Here is a 23,846-nt window from a genome sequence, read left to right as displayed (position 1 = left end):
TGGCTTACCCACCCAAAGCGGAACCGAGGCCGTCATCGTATCCTCAGATCTCGTATAGACCCTAGTACAAGTAAAACGTCTAGTGGACAGCCCGATGTAAATCATCGTCAATTTTCATTCGTGGAGTTTCCAAACATCTTCCATACAATGCCTTTATGCAATGATCAGCTCTTTCCCTCAGTCATCACGGCCAATGAACGTAGCCCTTGGGCGTTTACAAGAGAGCCGGGTTCCGAAGCCACAGAACGCCGGTACGGCTTGGCCCGCTTGACGTGCCACCTAACTTCAACGGTCAAAGCCGATGACATCGGTCAGGAGGCCCTGAACTCGTATCGCGCTTCGCTTGGAGTATACGGAGTTGACTGAAGGCTGCAGAAGCTAGGTAGCTACGAGCTCCTCGAAGACGTCGAGATTGGAGATGACGGGTGTCGGCCGTCGACGGGCGGCTGCATGTATATATTAACAGCATCTCTCCAAGCTATAACGGCTTCTTTTTGCTCCTCACTCCTCGCAATATCATCACAATCGCTACTCGCCTCTTAATACATCCAATCTTAATCATCCCACCTTCGCTATCAACGCACCCTCACAACCATCACCATGCAGTTCACCACTCTTGCCCTCAGCGCCCTCTCGGCCGCCACCGGCGTCTTCGGCGCCCCCACCTCCCAGGAGGCCGGCACCGCCAGCCCGGACCAGGTCATCTTTGGCGTCATGTCGATCCGGTCCGCCAGCCCCGTGCACCTGACCGCCTGGGGCGCCGAGCACAAGGGCATCTTCACCAACCTGTCCAAGCAGGACGCCGACTGCTACAACAGCCCGGCCCAGAACAGCGCCACCTTTGTGCTCAACAAGGTCGACGGCACGCTGTCCCTCTACACTGAGGGCAAGCCGTGGCAGCAGCTCTTCGTCGACCGCTCCGGCATGGGCCAGGGCATGATGCAGTACACGACGGGCGCCGAGCCGGCCCCGCACAACGCCGAGCGCGGCGGCTGGGCCATCGACGAGGCCTCGCAGCACCTCACCTTCGCCGGCAGCGACGCCTTCCTCGCCTGCCCCAGCGGCGCCGACTCCTCGTACCGCATCCTGCCCTACGTCGGCATCGAGAACCCCGCCGGCTACACCGGCTGCCTCAGCATCGCCGCCCGCGTCGTCGTTGCCGAGAACCCCGTCAAGTGCCTGTACTCGCAGGCCTAGACGCGGACGCCTCCTCCAGACGACAGACCACCTACGACTACGACATGCTATAATGGGAGGAGAGTGGGATTAGCGCAATCATGATTGTAACGGGGCGACTTGGCCTTGGATATATAGGGTATAGACGAGTATTTTTTACCCACAAATAGATGTGCAATGGCAATCCAAACAAATCTCTAGACTTGTGATTCTCCTTGTGTCTGTGGTCCATCTTCATCCCGTTTGGCGTGTTGCTGTTACCCCGAGGCGTCACCCCCTTTCTCACTTCAAGGCCGTAACGTCAGCGACCAACTAATGAGCTTTTGTTAGTGTTAAGGGAGTGCCATTTTGGAATCATCACCCACCAGCCAGAAGAAAAAACCAACCCACATGGGGAGGAAGGGGGTAAAAAAGAAAGAAAGTGGAGCGAGCTCACTACCCTGGAACCCAGATATCCTCGGGGTACGCGAGATCGAAGCACCTATTTGGCACATCGCTGATAGATAGACATGTCAGCCGGACACTGCACCTTCACACGCTTTCCCCCTCCCTCGCCCGTAGTCTAAGCACAAGACACACAGGGTTATCAGGTCATGTCTGGCACAGGAGGTCTAGTTATTTGAACTTGGACAATACTCGTTATTATTCAGCTTTTTCAAGACATAGTAATACCTGTTTATGTGCCCAGCTTGGCTCACGCTTCCCTTCGCTATGCTCTTCACTTTTGTACGCATAGTTTTAGCTCTTCATTTCCACCCGGGCACGCTGAGGGTTCAACATACGGATGCTAAGCCCAACCTAACAAGTGGTTTTTTTTTCTTGTACTGATTAGTAACGCATGGTCGACGTTTCTCCAGTTCCTGATATTCGTGCTTGCAATACCGTACTCTACAACGGACTGGCAGACGCCTTACCCGTCGTTTTATTTCCCATCCAAGCAAAAGCAGATGCACTACCAAGAGGGTTTGTGGCCGATCTGGGAGCCGTCGGTGTCTTAAGTCCATCCTGATGCATGGGACTGCCCACTGTGGTTGCCAGTGACGAGGACCTTTGCTCTCTAGTCTCAATGCCCTTGCCACCTTCCAAGTTTCCAAGGTTGGAAGCGCTAGCACTGGTGCTCAGACTGCGTTTGGAGGGACCCCAGCTGCCTACCGTAGGGCTGCTAGTGTTGCTCTGACTGTCTTCCGCCACAGCAGCGCTAGCTGTTGAGCCCTTGGTCCGTCGCAGATCAGTTCCGTTAGACCGCGGAATGGAGGGAGATTCGAACGCACCCGTCGACCGGGTAGTTGACGGTGAGTTTGGACCGGCAGTGCTGTTGCTGCTAATGGAAGATATCTTTGTCGGCCGTAAGATCTTCATACTGCGACCTCTTGCAGCTGGCTGGTAGCCGCTCAGCGGGGTGCTTTCCTTATCGGCAAGACTGGCAGCCGTTTGTCGCCACGGAGTCCTGATGGCCGCGCTAGGTTCCCGGCGAGCGGTGTCGGTCGTTGAAGTGGGCGTAGAATTTTCTTTGGCAGCGTCTCTGGAGACGTCTTCAAGGACTACAGAATCGGCTGGAGCAGATGGTGGCCGCTGGTGCTGTTGCTCCTGTTGAGGTTGCTCCTTATCATACCCTCCACTCGATTCATTCGATGCCGTGCTGGTTGCCTCAGTGGTCGTCTTCACTGGTTGACTTGGCGACCTCACAGGCGACGGCAGTGCTCCCTCCGAGACAACATCTCCATTCTGCTTGGGGACCGGTTCTTCGTTGCTTTTGGCCGACGGTTTTGCGGCTCTGTCTCCAGCAACGAACTCGGGCGCGGCAGCGTTCAGCTTGGGCTTATTCCCAGGGGCCATATTCGTCACTGCAAGATTCTTGAACACTGCATCATCCTCAGGTCGAACAAAGGGTACAGAAAGCTTGTCCCTGTCGGTACCATACAGTGTCATTGAGTTTTGAGAAAGTAGAAGGTCTGCACTATGCAACCTCAACGTGTGGTTACCGATGAAGACGCGGATGCTCTTTCTAGTTTCAGGACTTTCTGGTTGATCCATGCCAGTCACTTCAAAAGAACACGTGATGCTGGGCGGTAGTGGGTGAATCGGGCTGACAGACCTAGAGTTGGATTGAATGACTCTAGCTTCGGTAAGGAAAACCGGAAGATCGATCCTGTAAATGCCGTCCATTCCTCTTTGCATTTGGTTGGTTAGGTTCAGGTCTTTAACCACACTATAGTCCACTGTTGACTTTTGTGAACCAGTACAGACGACAGCATAGAGCAACCTTTTGTTGGTGATGTTATCAGTCAAGCAACAGCGGATGATGGACGGGGCTGCACCCAGATAAAAGAAGCCTGGGGGAGGTTCCGGGACATCAAGGGGGGAGTCGTCCTCCACCCCACCAATCGAGAAGTTGGTATCAAGACCGAGACTGCTAGCTCGGCCAGAGGCGGTTGAATGCACTGAATGAACAGAATGGCCGGCAGAGCTATGCCTCCCATCAGACTTGTGAGACGAAGAGCGCTCAGTCATGGGATGGCCTCCCATGCCACTTCCAGGGCGCGTTAAGCCATATTCGGTCGAGTGACGGGTGCCATGATGGCCACCCCATCCGTGCAGAGCGCTTTCATCGAACCGCACACTATTCGCCCTCGATGCTACCCCTCGTCGTATAGGCTCGTCTTCAGGCTCAAGCTGCAGTCTACCAAGCAAGTTTTGGCCCTGCTCGTCAAGATCGTCAAATAGATCGTTGGCTGGCAAGTGAACTGGCCCTGAAGTGTTGTTAGTGAAGCCCTGATTGACGAAAGGACTATCGTGAGCTGCGAAAATCTGACCATGCTGAGGGGTTGTCGTCCCGAGCATACTTGGGAACGGCGAACTCCAGACAGACTTCAAGGCGGCATCGTCGGCCTGGCGTTTTTCCAACAATCGTAACCGCTCTGAGTGCTGATGCTGGATGGAATGAAGGCGCTTCAAGTCCATCTGGACATCGTATAGTTCTTCGCGGGTGACGATGAAGCGCGGATCCATACCCAGATGGTGAGGACGGAGGAGTGATGGCAAATTGTGGACGTTGGATATATGTGCCCAGTGTAGCTGGCAGAGTGGAGGGATCGGAAGATACTATTAGGATGAACCAAGGAAAGGACGGGTTGCGACTCCTATGTTGACTACGGCCTTGTAAGCGTATCTACTGGTGTATGACTGTGCCTGTCGCAAGCTGGAGGCCGTCTTGATATGACCTCGACCCTGTCTGAAATTCAGATATCGAGGTCCACCCTCCCCCTCATCGCCCGCAAAGGACCACCGCGGTCTTGTGCAATGGTTCCCACACACCTGAGTGTATCCTTCGCTAGACACTACCAACGTAAGTCTTTTTGCTTGTACAGTTTGGGTGGTGGCGTTGGAGACACTGAGCTGATAGCGGAAGCGCGAGGGGTTCGGGTTGAGACTGTTGTCGGATTGTGGCTGCTGGTCGCCAAGGCGAGTTGAGAGACGTATAAGGCGTTCAACAGGGACCAGCACCACAAACGAGCGCGACAGGAGGAATTGTCAGGGGGGTGCCAAAGAGTAAGGCTTGCAGAGAGGCCAGGAAGAAGATATGTCGAGGGGTAATGGGTTGGCGCGGGAGCAGCGAGCGAATTCGAGATTTGAGAGTATTCTCGATCCACCACAGACAGGCTGGGTATGGCCGCAGGTGGAGCTTGGGCGTGAATGTCGTTCGGCCTATTTCACCCAAGAGAATGGCGGGGGGACGGTCTTTGCACCAAGCTTCGATGGCGTCTATGAATAAACGTCAAGTGCACGTCTGGCGGGAGCGGTGATCGGGGGTCGACGGGAAGGACGGGACGCGGTGGTCAGTATGTAGAGGGATGAGGCCGGCGTTGTTGACCTGACGTCTTTGTGGATGGCGGAACCGAAGGATGCTGCTAGAGTCTAGGGCTCTATCGGATTGCAGAACAAGAGCCTGGGGACGCGAGTGCGTGCTAGAGAAAGGAACCTGTTTCGAGGCCGCTGACGGTGTGGTACGTCTGACTCGGAAGATACAAAGAGAAACTGAAGTCAGGTCTGAATTGAGTGTGCGGTGCGTGCTTTGGTGCGTGTGTTCCTTTCAGTTGAGAAGTGTTGAGGTGGTGCGTGCGAGCAGAAGATGGAGAAGCAGCAGACAAGGTGCAAATTGATGGAAAAAGAGGAACTCGTGTGAAGACGGTGTTGCGCTGGGCGAGGCAAGGCTCCCGTCGTTCGTGGACGGTTTCGGTGGAGTTCTCTCGGGTCTCCAGCCTGCGGGACGGCTCAGAACGGGACTGAGGTGTGCTTGCTAGCGTAGGTACTTGCTGTCAAGCCGTACTGGGAAGAACCTAATGCGCCATTCTCAAAGGACATGTCCGCGGCAAGGGCGATTGATAGGCTGCTCCTGCCCCATGATGCTTATCAACCAAGCTGCAGTGATCCATTCAGTTGCTCCCTGAGGATTGGCAGGCGCAACCACACTCCCACTCCCGTCCAGGTCCCATGCCCGGATGGGCGACGGCATCCCATGGAAGCCGGCAAGCCATGCACCCAAGGCAGGGGAATTCGGCCTTGTTAGTAATGCAGTGAAACACTCAAACCAACAGCAGCCCTTTTGCTGGCCGGATGGCTAGAGGTAGGTAATGAAATCCGCTGGGAGAGCACGGGCGGCAGTCTCACATGTCGACGGCGGGGGCTGGCACATTGGTGCCGGATGGACCACTTACACACGCCGCGCCGCCAACCTCCCCCTTAATCGCACTTTGCCCATCCATCCCCTCCCGTTTGAAATCGCGAAGAGCAACGCCATCGTCCTGCCCCGATGTCAAATACCAACTCGGATTTGCCCTCACTTTTTCATTTTGGAAGGAAAACCACATTTCACATCATACACCGTGAAATAAGCCGATGTCAGATGACATAAGTGCCCCCGCCGCGACAGCTACCCTAGCTCCCCCCACACCACCATTAGTCTCAACTACTATTATCACATCCCCACAATGATTGACACGATTCTTTAAATGATATCAACTTTGCAATTTGGAATGGGATCGGACTGCTCTGAACTTTGACCCGCAGAATCTAGTAGCACTATTTCTTCGCCAACGACCACATATGATATTTAGCTAGTACAAGTTCAAGGCTTCAACACATCCTCCTCCAACCAAGGCGCCACCTTCCAGTCCGGCAACACATAGCCAACCCTCTGCGCAGCGTCCGTCCCCTCCCACTCCTTACCCAGATGCGGCTTCACGGCTTCGTACAACAACTTGTATGCCTCTGAGCTCAAATGCAACCCATCGGGCAGCAAGTTCTTCAGGTGGCCCCTTTCTCCCGTCTCGGGATCACCCAGATTACCCTTGGACCTGTCAAACCCGGGCGTCTTGGAGATGGCGTAGTCCATGACAGCCTTATAGAGATCGATCAAGCCGACCGAGTGTTCAGCGGCCACTTGGCGGACCGCCTCGGAGTAAGAGGCGCTGACGCGGTGCTTGCGGACGCCGGGTTCGACCTCGGATGCCTTCAGCTCGTCCAGGGGTGGTGGTGTGATGAGAAAGATCTTGGGGTTGTGGGCGGTGATGTTGGAGTGGGTGATGATAGAGACGAGGTTCTGCTTGTACTTGTCTAGAGGGACGTGCTGGTTATTGACAGGCTGGGGAAGGGCGGCGTCGTTTGCACCCAAAAGGACGAACTTGTGCCCTTGGTTAGACAAAGTTGGGTTTCTGTAAAACGAAAGAGTTTAGACTTACAAGGTAGGCAAGCTTGGGCACGCCTGGACCCGGCGGAGAGAAGATCTGGGGCAAGAGCTTCAGGGCATTGGAGGTGTTGTAACCGGAGAGACCACGGTTAACAATGTCAAATCGGCGAAGAACCTCTGGAGGTGAGTCAGTAAGCTCACTATACGAGACTTGTGAGCAGCCGACAGAACACGTACGCTGTTGAACGGCGGCTTGGAAACAGAAACCATCCTCAAGACTTGCGGCACCCTGAAACAGGGAATCGCCAAAGAGCACGATTTGGGGGTATGAGACCTTTTACATCGTCTGTTAAAATCGTAATGACTCAATCTCTTTCTCGGTTTATACACGGGCAATCTCACCGCCATGATATACAAAGTTGACTTGTAGATCTTTGAGAGTGGTGTGCAAAAAGTCAAAAATGCGAAGGACCGCGGTATTCAAACGGAGTGACCAAGCTTCAGCTGACTTTGACAAAAACTCGAGACGAGTGCTCTTAACATAAATATCTATCCAGACCCCAAACTCCGCCCGTTACATAACCGGGAACACAGCCCTGGGCCGGGTTCTTACAATCATCAGCCAGGGGAGCAAGTGGAATCGAGACCCATCTATCCCGTAGACTCGGAACCCAACCCCACTTCTACCGCAGCGTCTTCTAGAGTAGGTACGCAGTACATAGGGTATCTTCATGTTGCGTCCCATTGACACTATACCCATGTATGTACGGTCGCGTGCCATACCTTGCTTGGTACCCCACAACGAGTCACAGTGATTTCCAGGATCTGGAGAACTTTTGCTCCAAGTGAACGACTGATCAGGCGTGGAGAATGGGCCCAGCCTTGATACTTGGTTCAGCTCTTATTTTCTGTTTGCTCCTCTTTGCTGCCTCCTCTCCCAGTCTCCTTAGAGTAACATGAAAAGCAAGGGCAATGGGTGAACCAGACACTCCTTTGGAATCAACAGCGGTCTCGCCGATGCTACTTCGCTTTGTTATCCTCTAAATCTACTTAGTATAGGGCTCGACACATTATGTACATTAGCTTACCGCCCGTCCGGTCCTGTTTTCCTCTCGGTATCATTGAAGAGTTGTTCTTTTCGTGGCCCTAGAAGCGACGCTAAATTGGAATCACCCCACGGTCATGGCCCTTCTGGAACCGAAGGGCTTACATCCCGTCATATAGTTCAGAGTGCGGTTCATGGGGCTTTGTAATTAGCTTGACATCTCTGCTGCGCAAAGGTCAGTCATATCGGTCGCATTGGCGACGTGTTGTTCCAGCGGTATCACGCCATAGAGTCTCCATTCAGGGCGCAGAAGCGAAAACAATGTTGATGGTGATCCGGGCTAGTTGTGCTGTGCCGTCTGGCTGGTTAGAAGACAGGTCATGATTCACATTGCGTCAGAGAGGAAAATGGAAAACTGAGGGTAGTTGATGACAGCTAACTAAGGCAAAGCTGCCCTTCAGGAGAATAAAACGACATCTGCATCGTCAAAAGATGATAGGATCTGGCAGGTGGTTGATTAAGCTTTGGTCAACCAAGATTCGTCAGCTTCAAAATCCGTGGCTTCATAGATTTTGCCTCAGACAGGGCGCTTGATGTCGAAGAAATCGGCGAGTTTTGCCCAATTACTCCTGTTTTCCGCTTATTCAAGAGGTGATGATGCTCGGAAGCGGAGAATGTTGCACGATGCCCCTCAAGAACAACTTGGGTACGAATAAACCGAACAGAGACGGTCCGATACCGCTCATCGTGGTTGGAGCTAGGAAAGGCCGCTACAAATCTCTATTGAATGGGAATTATGATATACGAAGGTACAATAGCTCGAGTTCTGTTCCAGGGGGTGACTCAAACTCAGGTTCAAAGGTATACCAAGAGGTAGTAAAGATGCTTAGATGTATACCTAATTGGTTTACCTACCCAAGGTCTGATGTACTGGCTGTGACGTATTTCGGCTTATTCTTACCATTCCATTAGGTTTGGCAAGTCAACCGGGTTCCCTCAACAATTTCCTTTGTCAAAAACGAGACCAGGTCCCTGACAGCGCTGTGGAGAGCCGCTGACAGCTCCTCCGTCGGGTCTGCCCCCACGAACACTTGCGGGGCTGCGGGGTTACCCTCCGGCTACCTATCGATAAGTCACTTTGCCCCCACATTACCGACGTCAATCATCTCTGTTCCCGTATTGAAGATTTGTCAACCCTTCAAGTCGAACATGACCAGATCTTTGAATCTGGACATTCTCCTTTTCCAGTTTCTCACCTTGCCCCCAAAAAAAGACAAGATAGAGGTTCGTTCCGCAGACAACTGACTTTCAACCATGGCCTGCTGTACCTGCGCAAAGCTTTTACACTTGGTGCCCCGCTTCGTCCATGAGACCGAGAAGCCTCTCCCGGACGATCGGCGATTGAGCTGTTGCGGCCGAGTAATCTGCGGTAACTGTATATATGTAAGTATCACCAAGCCGTCAGTCAGGCTGAAACTTGACCGCTACATCACGCCGCCATACCTACTCTGCGAAGCGACGCAAAAAAAAGGCACCTTGATGGCCAACCTTTCATTTCTATGTTTTGTTCATAGGCGCGATAGACAGTCTACTAACACTAGAGCAGAACAACCCCCGTTTTAGCAGTTACTGTCCTTACTGCCAAACCCCATCATCATCATCATCATCTTCCTCTTCATACCTTACTCCCATAAACCCCCGCGGTCCCAAATATCGCCCTCCTTCTCACCATTACCGAGCTGAAAATACACAAGCCGCCAACGACGACAAAGATACACCACCACCACCACCATACCCCGGCCCTATCTCCTACAACAATCATCTTCCTCCCCCATCCTCCTCACCGCCCCCTTATTCTTCAACCATCTCTCTCACAGCCACAGCATCAACCCAGCAAGAGCCCAAACCTCCACAAGACAACCCAAACACCACCATCCCAGACACAATTCACCACCTCACACCCCACGACACCCTCCCCTCCCTCTCCCTCCGCTACTCGATTCCCCTTCCTGTCCTCCTCGCGCATAACCGTCTCCCGCTCTTCTCTCTCTCCACCTCTTCCTCCCCTTTCCACTCCAGTTCTTCCGCACTTCTATTCGCCCGCGGTAGACGCACCATCAGTATCCCGGGAGAATACAACCCATCCGGCGTATCGCTTTCTCCCTACCCTGTAGAAAGCGACGAGGAGGTGGAACGGAAGAAGAAGATAAGGAAGTGGATGATGAAAGCCAAAGTGGCAGACTATGATGTTGCGGTATTGTATCTGGAGGGAAATGATTGGAATGTGGAAAGCGCAGTAAAGGCGTTGGAGGACGATGAGATGTGGGAGGCCCTAAACCAACCACCGCCTACGAAGGGGAAAGGGAGGGTTATGGGAAGGACGTGGATTAGTGGGGTGAAGAGGTTGGTTCCCACTGCTTCTAGTACTGCGTCGAAGTTTGGCAAATAGGTAGTCAAGCCGGGGATCGGGACTTGAAAGCCAGGAAGACTGGATCGTAAGCAGTTATGATGCCATGCTTTGTGTACCCAAAATTTTGTATATTGCCAAGCAATATGGCTCTTCTTTTCTTTTTGTTTAGCCACGTACCAATCTGTCTCTTCTTTCCATCGTTAAATCTAAGCACAACGGCGTACATACAATTGACGCCTAAACCACTTACCACCACCGGAGCGCCTAGCTGAATCAACAGCAGTAATCCAAGTTAACATTACAACAAGGCTTTGATCCATCCCAGATGTCTGTGAAAACGACGCGCTTCTTTGCAAGGAGTTTCATATACATTAAACCATAAGCTCGCAGCCATTACTTCTCACCCAGAAACGATGTACTCAAGTTTAGAAGGCAGACCGGGTGCGGATATCCTAGACAAAGCAAGCAGGTTAGTAAGTGAATTGTTTCTCGAAATTCAAGGGGGTTTGAGGGAACACATACCGAAATCTTGCGCTCGATTTCCCTCACCGAGCGATCAAGTTCTCCCGCAATCATCTGCTTCTTATCATTCGGCAGCAAGCTAAACCTCTCGCACAAGTCACCATCGATCACACCCTTGACGGGGGTATAGTAACCCCGGTAGATCAAATGATCACGGCCGGCAAGCGGCGGGTCTTCAGCGCGCATATGATTCTCCAGATTCTGGAAGAAGTCGACATCCTCACGGCTGACAAAGGGAATGAAAACACCGACAGTGCCCTGCAAGCCGCTCCAGAGCAGCACGTCCTGACCACCGACAACTAGGCTGGTCTTGCATATGCTGGTCGGCAAGTCCTGAGTGTAGAAGTGGACCTGGAGGCTCAAGCGGTTGGGTGTGCCATGAAGGTAGTTGCGGGCGTGCATCAGGTGGATCTCTGATCCAGGCTCGTCAGTTTCCTGGCTGACGCGCTCTGGGCAACGGACGATGTATATGTTGCCGAACTTGTCGCCGCCGGCAACGGATTCGTAGTCGACCATGGTGGTGCAGGTTGTCCAGCGGTTCAAGGTGTCGTCAGCAAAGGGAATGAGTCTATTGCCCTCGGCCTTGTAGACAACGTACGTGATGCCTTGCTGGAGATCGCCGACAATGATGCGGTTACCCTGGCTTTGTAGGGAGACGATGAGAGTGGGCGTCACATCTGCTTGAGCTTTTCGGAGCAGTTGCTTCAAACCGAGGTCGTAGATACGGAGTGTCTTGCCGACGCCAGCAAGCAGACGTCCTTGGAACGGAATGAGTGCCAAAGGCGGCTCTTCTACTCGGGTCTTATGAATGAACTCCAGGTCCCGGCCGTCTTCATGGAATCTGTAAACATGGATGTAGCCCTCGGTAAATTGACGTGGGTCGAGGACCATATCTTTGCCCGTGCCGACAACCAGGAAACTTTCGCCCTCTTGACTGGCAAAAGGTACAATGGCCGCGCTGACTGCCGCCTCATTGTTGTCAAGATCAATCCTTTGGAGGACTCTCGGTTCCTCACTGATAGGGTCGATAATGCTGATGCACGATGCCCATCTACCTTTGGCTCTGGGATATCCAAAGTCCTCTGGCGGCAGTACCGTTGCGTCGCCATTGCTTTGTTGCTCCAGAAGCTTTGCCCGCAGCTCCGGGGGGAGGGTGTTATTGTCGGATTCGATAGTGTAAAAGTATGGCTGTTCGGGATGCTTGACCAAGTGCTTAGGTGTGTAAGTCAAAGGAATGGATTTCTGAATCATGTTGTCGCCCAGTTTTTCGATTGAAAAGATTCTGCACTCAATGTCAGTGTCTGTGAAGATAAGGACGTGCAAAATGGATGGGTGTATCGGGTTGTATTTGTAAGGAACAATTGGTACAATCACATATGATTGCTCCAATCGCCTCATTACCCAAGGGCATAGAGTTCACTTTCCTCATCACATAACTGGACGCCAAACAATTTGGAATAAACTGACCTTAGGTAGTTGGCATGAATACCAACCATGCCTTCCAAGCACTGTTCGCTACTGAAGTTCCAACCATACTCAAGCTCGGTGTAACTTAGGGGCGTCATCATGAAGCCCTTAGTAAGTGGGTCGGTGTAGCCTAACCATGGCCTCGAGCTCAGCGCAAGAACACATGGCTGATCCTGAACTGATACTTGGAAAAGTCTGGTAGGCTTGGGACCCAAGAATTTTTGACGAGTGTCTGTCAGTTCGCCCGTCACTTCATCCAGCACAGTCCGGAGGTAAACGCCCGAATGCAATCCGATGTGGAGATAGAGCGTGGATCCACCAAACGAGTCCTCCATCGACATGATTGATAAAGCCGAGGGCGCGGCTGTTAAAGCTTGGATGGACTTCATCTCGAGTGTTGAATCAGGGTCCAAGCTAAGAATGCGAACTGTGCAATCATCGCATCCTACAGCTAGGAAAGAGCTTCGCTTCAGGCCCTCCGGTACTTGACCGACGCTCAGCGATGTGACGGTACCCGACATCTCCTTCTTTTCGTCATACTCGGCGAGCGAACCATCCGAGTCCATTTCGAAGTAGACGATTTCGCCAGAGCTCAAGGCGATGACAACCTGATTCTCATTTGCCGTGGCAGCAACAATCGAGCGATGCTGAGGTGCAGGCCATTCATTGACACGACCTTGGACGATGTGGCGAATGCCCTTGGGGTGAACTTGTATCAAGCCATCCTCACCCATTTGCTGCACAGCTAGGGTGGGCGCCGTAGTCAAGAAACCACTATCGCTGACCTCTTCTACCGTCTCACCAATGCTGAGAACCAATGTTCCATTTGTGAATGACAGCACAATATAAGCATCGTACTGATCGTACTTGGTCAACTTAGTCGTCCATACAGCAGAAGGTGTACCCGGAAGCTCCGAAGCGACAATTTCAGACACTTCGAGTCCGTGCTTCAACATGCGGAAAGTACTCCGCGCCCCATTTCCACAGACAGAGTAGATCTGGGGCGCGTCCTCTCCCGTCAGATTCGCAACCTTGCAGTCGACCTGAGGGTTCATCGAATCAATGCTCTCAACCAGGACCAGATTTTCAAGTGGCCTGGGGTGGAAGTACACCGGGTTATATGAGGCGGTAGGGTCTGTCGGGAAGTCGTCGCTGCTGAACTCGAGCTCCTCGTCATCGTCTCCGAGCTTTTCAAATTGGTAAAAGTGATGGTTTCCAAACTCGCTAGCGGCGAACAGGAAGCCGCTCTTCAGGATGCAAAGACTAGTGGCTACTGGTATCGTGTCGAAGTACTTGATCTTGAGGCGCTTGACCTCTCCGGTGGGGTTGCCGTCACTATCTTCGATCATGTCAATGGTGACTTTGAAGAGATCTCCATCGTCCGTCTGAAGAAGGAAGAAAAAGGCGCCCGCGCTTCCCTTGAGCTTGTGCATAACGCCAGAGACGATAACCCGCTTCCTCTGAGGATCTTCGGTGGCACCGCTGCGTCTAGGGATGGGGACGCGGAAAGCCTCTTGATTCGAGTGCCGATAGGTGACATTTTCCTCGCCGCACACCAAGACACCGCTGGGACCGTCATTGCCGCCGGGTACTTGGAAGAGAAGTGAAGAAGTGCGATCGACAGTATCTGACCACTTGCGTACAACGTGGTTCAGGCCCAGATCAAGCTCGTAATATACCAGCTGTGTCTCGACTTCTTCTCGTGCTTGGCCCGTAGGATCTTGGTCCGCGTCCGTGTAGTCCAGTTCCAACGCAGCGAAAACGGGGTTTGCGTAACCAACGTCAAGGGCAACAAGAGACAGCACCAACACGCCTGGCTTGTGGGCTTCCAGTGGTGACGAGATGGTAAGCTCGGCCTGTGAGTTTCGGTTGAGAACATAGACCAGCTTGTTCTTTTCGAGTGCCGAAATGAGGCATGCTCTTCCCTTTGGATCTGCGGCTAAGTACTGGCCGGGGATGACTCGGCGGACGCCCGATTTGCCGAAAGTCTCGAGGTGGATGCGCTGAAACTTGTTCGTCTTGGGGAGATACTCGATAATCGTAATGCGGCCCGAATCAGTGGCGAGGATAATGTAGTCTGGGTGGCACAGGGTTTTAGCACAATCCCGCTACCGATTTGAATGAGTCTCTCAAGTCCCCAGAAGACTCGTAGGCCTGGGTGCATGGTGCGTGACCATACGTGTGGCCCCTCTACCCAGAAGCACCTGGGGAACGGATCCAGAATCACTATATTGCCCAACACAGGAGGTGGCGGGGAGGTTACTCACCCTTGTGGCTGCCGGCCAGACGGAACGACGCGATGGCGCGTACGATGCCGAAGATGTCATGAGACAACAGGGTGTTGACCTTGCCCTGACGGGGATCAGGCTGAAGGAGGGTTAGACGCGATCCAGACGCCGTAAGAATCTGCTGTTCCTTGGTTCCCGAGAACTGACCAAGCAGAGCCTGCGTGACAGCGGTGGGTGGCTGGATGGTCAAGGAATACAGGAACATGTTCGACGTAGTCGCCATGGCTGCAACTGGGCGCAGACAGCCGGCGCGGCTCTGCTTTCTCGAGGTTGTTTTTGCAAGTGGGTAGGACTCGGTTGTGCTCTGTCAATGCTGCCGTCGTTATGTTGAGAAGACCAATGCGCGAAAGTCAGCCAGATTGTCGAAAATCTAGAGTTGAATATCGAGTAGATGATTGTAACACGGCAAAAAAAAATGAAACACGGTCCAGTGTTCTGGCACTCTGGCGAGGTAGATGGAGTCGGTTGCCGTCGATGGTATTTCTGGCCAATTGGTGCAGTCCAGTCACTCAGGTTGCAGCGGTACGTCGGACTCGGTCCACGGTAGGTCGTAGACGCCGCCCACTCATCTTCCCGCCTCGCGACTGTGGCTTGCTCGTAGCTCTCTGACCCGCATACGTAACGTCAGACGGAGCTTACCTAGGCACAATTGTGGCTGGTGAAGCAAGAACAAAGTGGGTCATTCGATGGACGGGACCCGCCTAGGCACTTAGGCACAGTAGAGGTAGGTAGCGAGTCGGGTCGGTGGGAGAGGACCCCGGATTGCTGGGAGCTGCTGCCAAAAAGTCAATTGGAAAGTCGCATCGAGTCCCGGCGATCCAGATTCCCGATCGAACATCATCCGACCTCTTGAACTCCCAATGGCCCTCCCAGCAGACCGCGCCGTGCGTCCGGCCTTGTCCAAGCTTTGCTCGCAATGCTCGACTTTCACAGCTAGACAGAGCAGGCAAAGTGCTGCGTTTTTGCAGTCAGCCCAGCAACGCTCCGTCAGCTCCATCCGAGGGGCACAGAGCTCTTCCTCGTCTTCGACGCAAGTCGGCGGCATCACCAGAACCATTTCGCGTCCGATCCAGGCTTCGATCACAAGCAAGCTTCCTTCCGTTGCTGCCCAGTCCAGAACCAAGGCCAGCAGCTCGACATCGTTTGCCACCAACGAGGATCTGGCCGGTAGTGGTATCCCCTCGAAGCCGATTCTCGAGCAGGACAACCTCTTCCACTCCTTCACCAACTCGCCCATCCCCAAGATCCGCCAGCGCGCGGCCTTCATAAGACAGCACGCCAGCTGCCCCCACCATAGCCACCGCCCAGGGCAGTTCTCCGAGACCAACCGCCAAGTCGATACCGAGTCTGGCTCCCAGCCGCCGAAGCACGTCGATTTCGAGTGCCCTGACTGTGGCATCCCGGTATATTGCAGCGAGCAGCATTGGATGGACGACTATGAGAAACATCTCGAGATATGCGACACTCTGCGGCAGATCAATGAAGATGACCATGACCTCCATTCAGGCCGCCACTTCTACGAGTTCAACTACGCCGGTCCGCAAATGGATGATGCCATGGTCAACATGACCAACTGGGACACGTTCATGTATACCCGTCAGTTCGAAGCTGTCAACGATGACCGGTGCATGAGACAGGCGACTAGGTTGTTGACCTATCCTCTCACGATCGGCAGCGTTCTTCACGAGTTGAGCCCGTACCACATCCGGAATCGCCTCACGGTCGAGGGCTTAAAGAGTTTGACGGCACTTCGCTATACCCTGCATCCTCCCAAAACTGGAGGCAACGAGTCTATCAAGGGTCTTCGGCCTGAGGCGCCCCCCGTGCGTGTCTTTATTCTCGGTGCTCGCGCTGAGTCGTCGCTGCCTAGAGATGCTTGGGTGCAGTTGGCCCATCTCTTCCCCCTGTCGAGACTCCATCTGATTTTCATCGGACCCGAGAGCATGATGAACCGCGATGACGAATTTCCCCTCCCGCCTCGTACTCCCGAGAATCCTTACGGTGCGGTTGTGGAGGATCGCGTATGGCCTACCATGAAGATCAGCACCATTGTGGATTATTACCATACTATCCACAAGACGGGTTATTTCGCTCCTCACGATCCTTACTTCGACTGCTTCGTCCTCTTCCACCCTGGTTTGGGCCACCCGGCAAGCTCCCACGAATGGGAGGAAACGCTGCCTATGCTTCTCGAGACCAAAGCTCCTATCATTGCTACGGGCTACACGCAGGCTGACATGGAGCGTGATGTCGAGTGGGTCAACAAGAAGGCCAAGGGTGAATTCGACATTCTCATGGAGCCTGGCGAGAACATCTTCCGCAGTCTCCGGTGGGATCTGAATGATCTTGACCCTCAGGACGTCAGTGCCGGTAACTGGGGTGTGTGGGCCTTCCGCGGAAAGAGGTTGGTGCTCTCTTGATTTTTTTCCCCCGCACAACTAGATACGGTTCGAGAGCTAACAGAGTTTGTTTTAGGTACGAGGCTACCGTCAAAGACAACGTCATTGCTGTATAGATGAGCCATGCGTATGCTGGTCGTTGCATCCTGTAAGATGTAGTAGGTGTTGGCAACCGGGCTGTTAGGAGCCCAGACTGTATAATAGGAATATCGAACAAACGCATTGTCACGACCATATCGGCTTTTTACACTTCAAGACTTTGTGGTATCTTTTCCGTTTCTAACGGTACGGGCTGGATGTTACGGATGTCGGATCCAAGGTGTGTGTTCAAAATCTTTTGGACTGCACAGTCTGATAATCTCGTAGTTGTGGGCCTAGGGAGGCACTGATCTGCAACGGTCAGGCTCGGGCCGCATGCAGCAAGTGCCTTGTGTCACGGCAGTCTGCTGTGGCAAGGGTGATGACAGCTTGAGCCTCATCGACGACAGACGGTTTTTTTTTTTCAAGCACTTTTTGTCCGTCTCACGCAACACCTTGCACCGCGCAGTAAATTTCGGTCAACGTTTGTCAAGCGAAGTGCAACGATAACAAACTTCAGGCGTGGAGATTCCTAACCTGCCAGCAGCAGTGTGTATCCTTGGTAAGAAACGAAAACTACCCACATGCTGGAAGATGACTCGCACCGACTTGACTAGAGTTAAAGGAATTTAAAAGCGGTCGAGGATGCGGTGCCGCCTTAGCTGCGTAAGTCAAAGGTGTGTGCTTTGTTGACATTCATTCAGGGGAAGCTCGACGACTTCAAGGGGTGATCGGTTCCATGCTACGGGCAACGACCATGCTTGGTCTTGGCTAACCTCACCGCCTACCCGTTTCGGACAGGTATTGGCTGATAAGCGGCAGGGTGCTTCCTTATCACCTGGGCTACTGCCGCTGTTGGCTGGGGTCGCCGGCCATCCACCACAGGTGCGGGACAGGCGTGGACGGAACACAAGACCGGACCACTCGCTACCTATCAACATGCACCCAGCACCACCTGTTCACCAACCACTGCACCGCGCAACACGCACAATCACACCTCGACGATTTTCTCTTGTCTTCCGCCTCTCGCGCTTCAAAGAGCTGCCAGGCTCTGAATTGTCATAAAGAGTGGACGGCGCTATGATATGAGCGGGTGCGCGCGGGGCACAATGCTTGGACACCGCTAGTTGGCCCGTCATGACAACTGCCTCGACTGCTGCTGCTGCTGCTGCTGCTCCCACTTTCTCTGCGCCCTCTGCGCCCTCTGCGCCCTCTGCGTCCCCTGCGGTCCCTGTCACTGCACAGAGTCAGGGCCCCGCTCCCACTCGTCTCTCAACCCCACGACCAAAGTCGCCCAGGACGAGCTCAGAACCATCTTCGTCGACAAACAACCTGAAGGCCGGCACCAGGTCACGGACCAAACGGGGATCGCCGTCGCCCCAGTCCAACGCGCAGCGGACAGACCCCCTTTCTGACAAGGCCACCGTTTATCTGATCAGGCGCATCTTGTGTCCTCAACACCAGGACAAGGGCAAGACCCCGCCGGTATCGATTGAGGATGTGCTGCCGCCTCTGACCAGTCGGAACGATGTCGACCTGCAGCTGTACGCACTAATTGCCATCATCCTCCGGGAATATGTCCAGAACTGGTACAACAAGATCACCCCCGACGACTCGTTTGTCGCCGAGATTGTCCAGCTTATTGCCCATGTCACTAGAGCGCTTGAGCAGCGCCTTCGCAATGTCGACCTCGAGAGCTTGCTCCTAGACGAGCTGCCCGATCTTCTCGACAGGCATGTCACTGGTCTGTTGTAGCTCCACCAATGAATTCCGGGTTCGCTGCTAACATGTTCCGTCCGATCAGCCTATCGAGCAGCTCACAATCCCATCACGCAGTCTCCCCTTCAGACGAATGCGCGCGAGATCTATCACGCTCTGTGCCCCCTGCCCGCTCTGTCTCCCGTCCCGTGCTCAGGAAGCCCGGAGAGCGTAGCTGAGCAAGCCGAAAATGAGGCGGCGTTTCGTCAGCTGCTGGTTCATGCTGTTCTTGCCGTACTCTTGCCCACTGAGGATCTCCAGAACAACTGTCTTGTGGCCCTGGTTGGCCAGATATTATCGGAGCTGATAATCGGGAATATTCTGGCCAACAAGCTGTCAGAGCCTTGGTTCATCTGGGAATGTTTCTCAATAGCGTCCAGCGTTATCACACGGCGCAGATCTGCCGAAGATGAGCCTCTGCCCCGAAGGAAGAGTAAAGTACCGCTACAGGCCCGCACTTCGTCGTCGGTCCAATCGATCCAGGCACTGTTCTGGACCATCGTTCATTGGATCCTCCTCACGATATCGTTTGTGAGGGTGGCTATCACTATCTTGATCACCTCCCACTCCCTACCACCTCGTTCATCGCGCAGCACGACCGCATACGAGAAAGTGGCGGCTCACCATACGACTCGAGTGGACCTCGAAAAGCATGCCGGTTCGTCCGATGTTGAGTCGGAAAGCTTCAGGACACCCGTTTTGGCATTCAGATGCTGGTCAGCAATATCCAACTTGATCGAGATGGACGGCCGGATGCCGTGGCTCAGCGGCACAGTGGCCATGTTGCAGTGGATCATGATGAGAAGCCCAGGAAGGCTGGGTGGTGTTGACGGGAGCATTGACAGGTAGGTCAGCCTCTTCTTTCCTTGTCCTTTTCCCTCTCTTTCCTACTCCATTCTGCACATTCAACTGTTGCACCGCATGATTGTCAAGTCACTGGATCTGGAGACGTACCCACCCATATCGAAGCTGGTGCAAGTGCACGCAAGAGACTGGCAACCATCACAAGAACTGTAAGGAGCGGCCAACCAAGGCATATTGATTGAGTGCCGGAGCTTGGGCCACAGAGACGAGGTCAGCGGGCGCGATGCATCTGCCAAGGCCAAGCTGCTACAAGGCATTTGGGTAAAGGCGGGTGTTGTGGAACACACCCCTAAAAGGCCCTGCGGCCGAATCGGCGACCACCAGACCCCAAGTGTTCCAATCCCACGATACATGCATTCGGAACGTCCAACTGCAGCCAGCCAATCATGGTGGGATGTGGCCTTGGCCATGTCCCATTGCACCATGGGCTTCGTGGGGCTTACTAGACGGACCATCGACGAGCCTTGTTTACGCGCCGGATGGGATTATTGACAAGGATCCGACACCCCTCCTCGGCCCATTCTCATCATCCAGGTTCAGGAGACAGACTACCAGAAGCATCCGGCATCGAGATCACTTTCCGCCAGAATTCCGCTTCATACCACACCCCACCGTTGGCCGTGTCCGTCGCCAGGCGCAATCATACAGCGACATTCTGCCATACGCTCCGACATTCAGATGGAACTTGCCCTTTTCTGGATGGACTTGTCTTTGTCCCCGGCCTTGAAGTCTTGGATATCTCGGTAATTCGAACAAAACAGCCGTCCCCATGACTGGTCATCTCGTCTCGGCATCTTACTGCCAATCCATCCTTCTTCTGGACTGCTCGATTGGCGCGCAATCTGCGACTCAGAATCCACGATGGAGGATCTGCTGATCAGATATCTGCGATATTCCGCAAGGTGTATCGCGCCTGAGCGCTTTTTACGGCACGCTGGGCACCACGGTGCTTTGGCACGGAGAGCTTGCTTTTCGACCACCCCTCCTCGTGCTCGCAAGCCTACCGTTCACCCCAAACTTGGGCCCTCACTGTCTCTTGCACTGTGCGGCGGTCCAGTTCCCATGGATCTCGGGGAAGGAACGAAATTGGTGAACAGCAGGGTTCTTGTCCAAGTGCCCTCTTCACGACCCATGGCCGATGGACCTTGTCACCAATGTCAGCATCTCCCCACCGAGCCTTGGTCTTCCTGTTCCCCGCAGTCACAATGGAAGTGAGGAGCTCGTCCTCGCGCTTCCATGTGTGGCTAGGACCAGCGGATCATGTTACTACCAGGGGTTGAGCTCACGAACATGGTGTTACGATCGTTTCCCAGCTCGGGCCTTCACGGCGGTGTCATGGTGGTTTGTTGATACGAGCTGCCCTGGTTCGTCAGCATCTACGGCCTTCGACTCGTTCCCCCCCATACCATGAGATACACGGTCCATACATATGATGTGAGACATTATTCTTGGCAGCGGGAATTCTGGTCATGGAGTACTCGCAGTTACTCTCATTCTTAGACATGCCAGAGCCCGTTATCCTTCAATCAAACGCTGCGCGCGCATGGATACACTCAAAAGGGACATAAACACTGGTTTGCGCGCACCATACACACCGCCGTACTGCTCCCACTCAGTTCTTGTTCACGGGTGTTCTGTTCCCCCCATTTAATGAAACACCATACCTCCATCACACACCCCTTTCCCCCTTCAAAGTCCCCCAGAGCATAGAAGCGAGATATCTTCCGAGTGTTACACACACAATGTGCACCAGAAAGAAGCAAAGAATCGCAAAAAATGCACATGTCCCGTTCAGGCAAAGAATACCGGACCGGCCAACAACTAGCAGACAAGCCGTTTTACTTACCATAACGATTAAATCATAGGCTTCTATCTTACGCAGTCCACAAGTACATCCTTGACCCATCAGGTCTACCCCCACTTCTCCGCAGTGTGCGAGGCGCACTCTTCCCCAACAACCTGCCAGGGATCTCGAGTTTGACGGCACCCTCGTCTGAAGACGAGCTGCTTGCGCTAAGGCGCAGGTGTGCTAAGGATCTTTGGGCGCTAATTTCGCCTGGATTTATGGCAAAGCTCCTTGGGTCCGTTTATTTCAGTGGCCGTTGCGGATTTGGCGGCAATTCTGGTCTCAAAACCACGGCCGCGAGCCTTAAGACCAGGCCAACTGCTACTGTTAACACCGGTAGTACTAGCGCGCCCATGATGGTAAGTGAAGAGGATGCCGAAAAGCGAGGCGCACTAGCCGGTGCTTCTCGTTCTACGACCAGTCGGGGAGCAAGCAATGTCGGTTCTGCCACTGTCCAGCCTGCTGCTTCTCAAAACTCATCACAGACGCCGAAGCAGGATCAGACACAAATGGAACAGATGCGGAGCGGGAGCGGACCGAAGAAAAGCGGCCTAGATCAGGGCCAGCAGGCGGTGGTTCCTGGTAATGCTAGCATTACTGGCGGCCCAGTCCCAACTCACCAACAGGGGTCAGGGTCGTCTGGATCGCTTTCCTCGTTATCGTCTGTTGCCCCTGCCCCTGGATTTAGAGCTGGGCCTGGGTCTGGCCTTGGCCTTGGGTTTGGCCGTAGAGGGTCAGCACCTTCGGCAACAGCAGCAACCATTACTACCAGTTCCGATCCCCGGTCAGGTAGCAACAGCAGCAGCTCTAGTACGGGTAATAGTCGGAGCAGTAGCAAGCTGTCTCTTACTGGAGGTGGTAGCACTAACGACGCCGCCATCCGTGCAGCAGCCTCAGCCACCAAGACCAAATTAGCCAAGAGGGTGGAGGACCAACACGCTCATGTTGTTGAAGTCCATTTTCAGCAAGAGCTTGACGCGAATGCAGATGCCGAGGCAGGTGATATACACGCCGCTTCTGCTTTCGCTGCCGCAGGCGGTCAAGCTCACGTTGATGATGCTGACGATGATGTTGACGATGGAAACCCAGATGAAGAGACGATTTTGACAGAAATCGAACAAGGAATTCTGGATGTGTTTAGCGATGCCTATCTAAACAAGCATCTGATTTACTCGATACTGGAGTTGATCCTGGTGCGGTTGATGCCTGAATTGGCGGAGAAGAGGGTTAGCGAGCTTTGGGAAGAGAGGCTTGTTTGAATTGGGGATCGAATAAGAGTACCGAATAGGGTTTGGTCGTTGTTCTTGCGAGACTTGTGTCTGTTGATGTTTTTGGTTTGTGTGTTCGTAACAACAAGCAGTCTAGTTTTTGGGGAGAAAAGAAGAAAGGGGGGGGGGGAGGTGCGAGTTCACGGGTGCTCACAATGTCAACAGCCAGAAAATACGCTAGGAGAAGGAGCGATGCACAGGCAATTTAGATGTGGGAGTGTTACGCATCACCCCTGGAGAGTTCGTTAGCGTGGTACTTGCAGAGCGCTATTTTACCACTTTTAGGTTAGTTAGGTAGCATTCCAGACCTGCACAGCACCCGCCTGGTTCGTTGTTGGCCGCTGTGAATGGAGTCAAGTTTTGGTGCATGTGTGTGGGACACTCGGTCGGACACGATCAATTGTTGTTCTGACCCTGGTTGTAGCGAGGTTTGGGCTAATATGATGGTTCAAGGTCCCTGTTCTCTCCCTTGTTCGAAGACGCTGTGAGTCTCACTAACAAACCTGGAAGGCTTGATCTATATATGTCAACATGCCCTGATATGCTAACGTATACTAACGGTGGCTATGGATGGTTCTTCTTCATCGGAAAAGCCCCCATTTAGCCGTTGCTTCGTTCCAATCCTGCGTCCAGATTGCCGTCCGTTCCTCCATCTGCCTGACCCCTTCGCTCCGACGTTTGGGTTGTCCTTCACGGAACAACTATGCTAGTTCGCTTAAGTATAAGTAGGGGAAATATGAGAGAAGTCCTTGAAAGAAACAAAGAGTGGAATGTGGACAAAAAAGCACATGAACTAAGTAACTGAAGTTCTCCCCACTTAACAGAGCCATGGAGATCCGAAAGATATTCGCACACGACCCGGGACTTAAAGCTTCCCGAATTTCCTCGATTTTTGAAAGCAAAGGGTAGGCGTGGAAAAAAAAAATAGCGAAGAAGTACAGATAACACGCCCTATACCACACTGTACATATCCTGAAAAGGCTTGCCACAAGCAGTGCCTTCATTTTTCTTCCTTTTCGCGTCTGTCCAGTTTCACTGC

General features: G+C 53.4%; 8 protein-coding genes across 10 annotated transcripts; 4 read left to right on the top strand and 4 right to left on the bottom strand.

Annotated features, from left to right (window-relative positions):
• The first annotated feature begins 89 nt into the window (after positions 1-89).
• NCU00399 (cell wall protein PhiA) lies at positions 90-2,060 on the top strand. Its single transcript, XM_952192.3, has 2 exons — positions 90-310; positions 376-2,060. The coding sequence occupies exon 2, from the start codon at positions 601-603 to the stop codon at positions 1,195-1,197; it is 597 nt and encodes a 198-aa protein (XP_957285.1). The 5' UTR covers positions 90-310; positions 376-600; the 3' UTR covers positions 1,198-2,060.
• NCU00398 lies at positions 1,693-6,012 on the bottom strand (the record flags this gene model as incomplete). Of its 2 annotated transcripts, XM_011395528.1 has the most annotated exons (2): positions 1,693-3,926; positions 3,990-6,012. In XM_011395528.1, 2 exons carry the CDS (start codon positions 4,183-4,185, stop codon positions 2,065-2,067), a joined length of 2,058 nt encoding a protein of 685 aa, XP_011393830.1. The 2 variants fall into 2 exon arrangements, with proteins under 2 accessions (XP_011393830.1, XP_011393829.1); XM_011395527.1 differs by having other exon boundaries at positions 2,065-4,185.
• A 163-nt stretch (positions 6,013-6,175) lies between these two features.
• NCU00397 (hypothetical protein) lies at positions 6,176-7,458 on the bottom strand. Its single transcript, XM_952190.3, has 4 exons — positions 7,265-7,458; positions 7,100-7,196; positions 6,915-7,039; positions 6,176-6,856 (listed from the first exon to the last, which is right to left on the bottom strand). Exons 1-4 carry the CDS (start codon positions 7,268-7,270, stop codon positions 6,302-6,304), a joined length of 783 nt encoding a protein of 260 aa, XP_957283.2. The 5' UTR covers positions 7,271-7,458; the 3' UTR covers positions 6,176-6,301.
• A 1,651-nt stretch (positions 7,459-9,109) lies between these two features.
• NCU16683 (hypothetical protein) lies at positions 9,110-10,559 on the top strand. The gene is made up of 2 exons (XM_011395754.1): positions 9,110-9,350; positions 9,514-10,559. Exons 1-2 carry the CDS (start codon positions 9,222-9,224, stop codon positions 10,354-10,356), a joined length of 972 nt encoding a protein of 323 aa, XP_011394056.1. The 5' UTR covers positions 9,110-9,221; the 3' UTR covers positions 10,357-10,559.
• On the bottom strand, positions 9,868-15,099 carry NCU00396. Of its 2 annotated transcripts, none has more exons than XM_011395526.1 (4): positions 14,574-15,099; positions 12,307-14,510; positions 10,840-12,121; positions 9,868-10,769 (listed from the first exon to the last, which is right to left on the bottom strand). In XM_011395526.1, exons 2-4 carry the CDS (start codon positions 13,737-13,739, stop codon positions 10,743-10,745), a joined length of 2,742 nt encoding a protein of 913 aa, XP_011393828.1. In that variant the 5' UTR covers positions 13,740-14,510; positions 14,574-15,099; the 3' UTR covers positions 9,868-10,742. The 2 variants fall into 2 exon arrangements, with proteins under 2 accessions (XP_011393828.1, XP_011393827.1); XM_011395525.1 differs by having other exon boundaries at positions 12,307-14,383.
• A 222-nt stretch (positions 15,100-15,321) lies between these two features.
• Positions 15,322-17,309, top strand: NCU00395 (mRNA processing protein). Its single transcript, XM_952188.3, has 2 exons — positions 15,322-16,998; positions 17,070-17,309. The coding sequence occupies exons 1-2, from the start codon at positions 15,455-15,457 to the stop codon at positions 17,107-17,109; spliced, it is 1,584 nt and encodes a 527-aa protein (XP_957281.3). The 5' UTR covers positions 15,322-15,454; the 3' UTR covers positions 17,110-17,309.
• Positions 17,310-17,557: 248 nt separating this feature from the next.
• NCU16682 (PXA domain-containing protein) lies at positions 17,558-23,265 on the top strand. Its single transcript, XM_011395753.1, has 3 exons — positions 17,558-18,815; positions 18,876-19,674; positions 21,559-23,265. The coding sequence occupies exons 1-3, from the start codon at positions 18,209-18,211 to the stop codon at positions 22,796-22,798; spliced, it is 2,646 nt and encodes an 881-aa protein (XP_011394055.1). The 5' UTR covers positions 17,558-18,208; the 3' UTR covers positions 22,799-23,265.
• Positions 23,201-23,841, bottom strand: NCU16681 (hypothetical protein). The gene has a single exon (XM_011395752.1). The coding sequence runs from the start codon at positions 23,809-23,811 to the stop codon at positions 23,509-23,511; it is 303 nt and encodes a 100-aa protein (XP_011394054.1). The 5' UTR covers positions 23,812-23,841; the 3' UTR covers positions 23,201-23,508.
• Between the last annotated feature and the right edge of the window lie 5 nt (positions 23,842-23,846).

This window comes from Neurospora crassa, linkage group III, assembly GCF_000182925.2.
Source record: "Neurospora crassa OR74A linkage group III, whole genome shotgun sequence".
Lineage (NCBI taxonomy): Eukaryota > Fungi > Ascomycota > Sordariomycetes > Sordariales > Sordariaceae > Neurospora > Neurospora crassa.
Note: the sequence above shows the minus strand (reverse complement) of the source record. Positions and strands in the feature narration are given on the sequence as shown.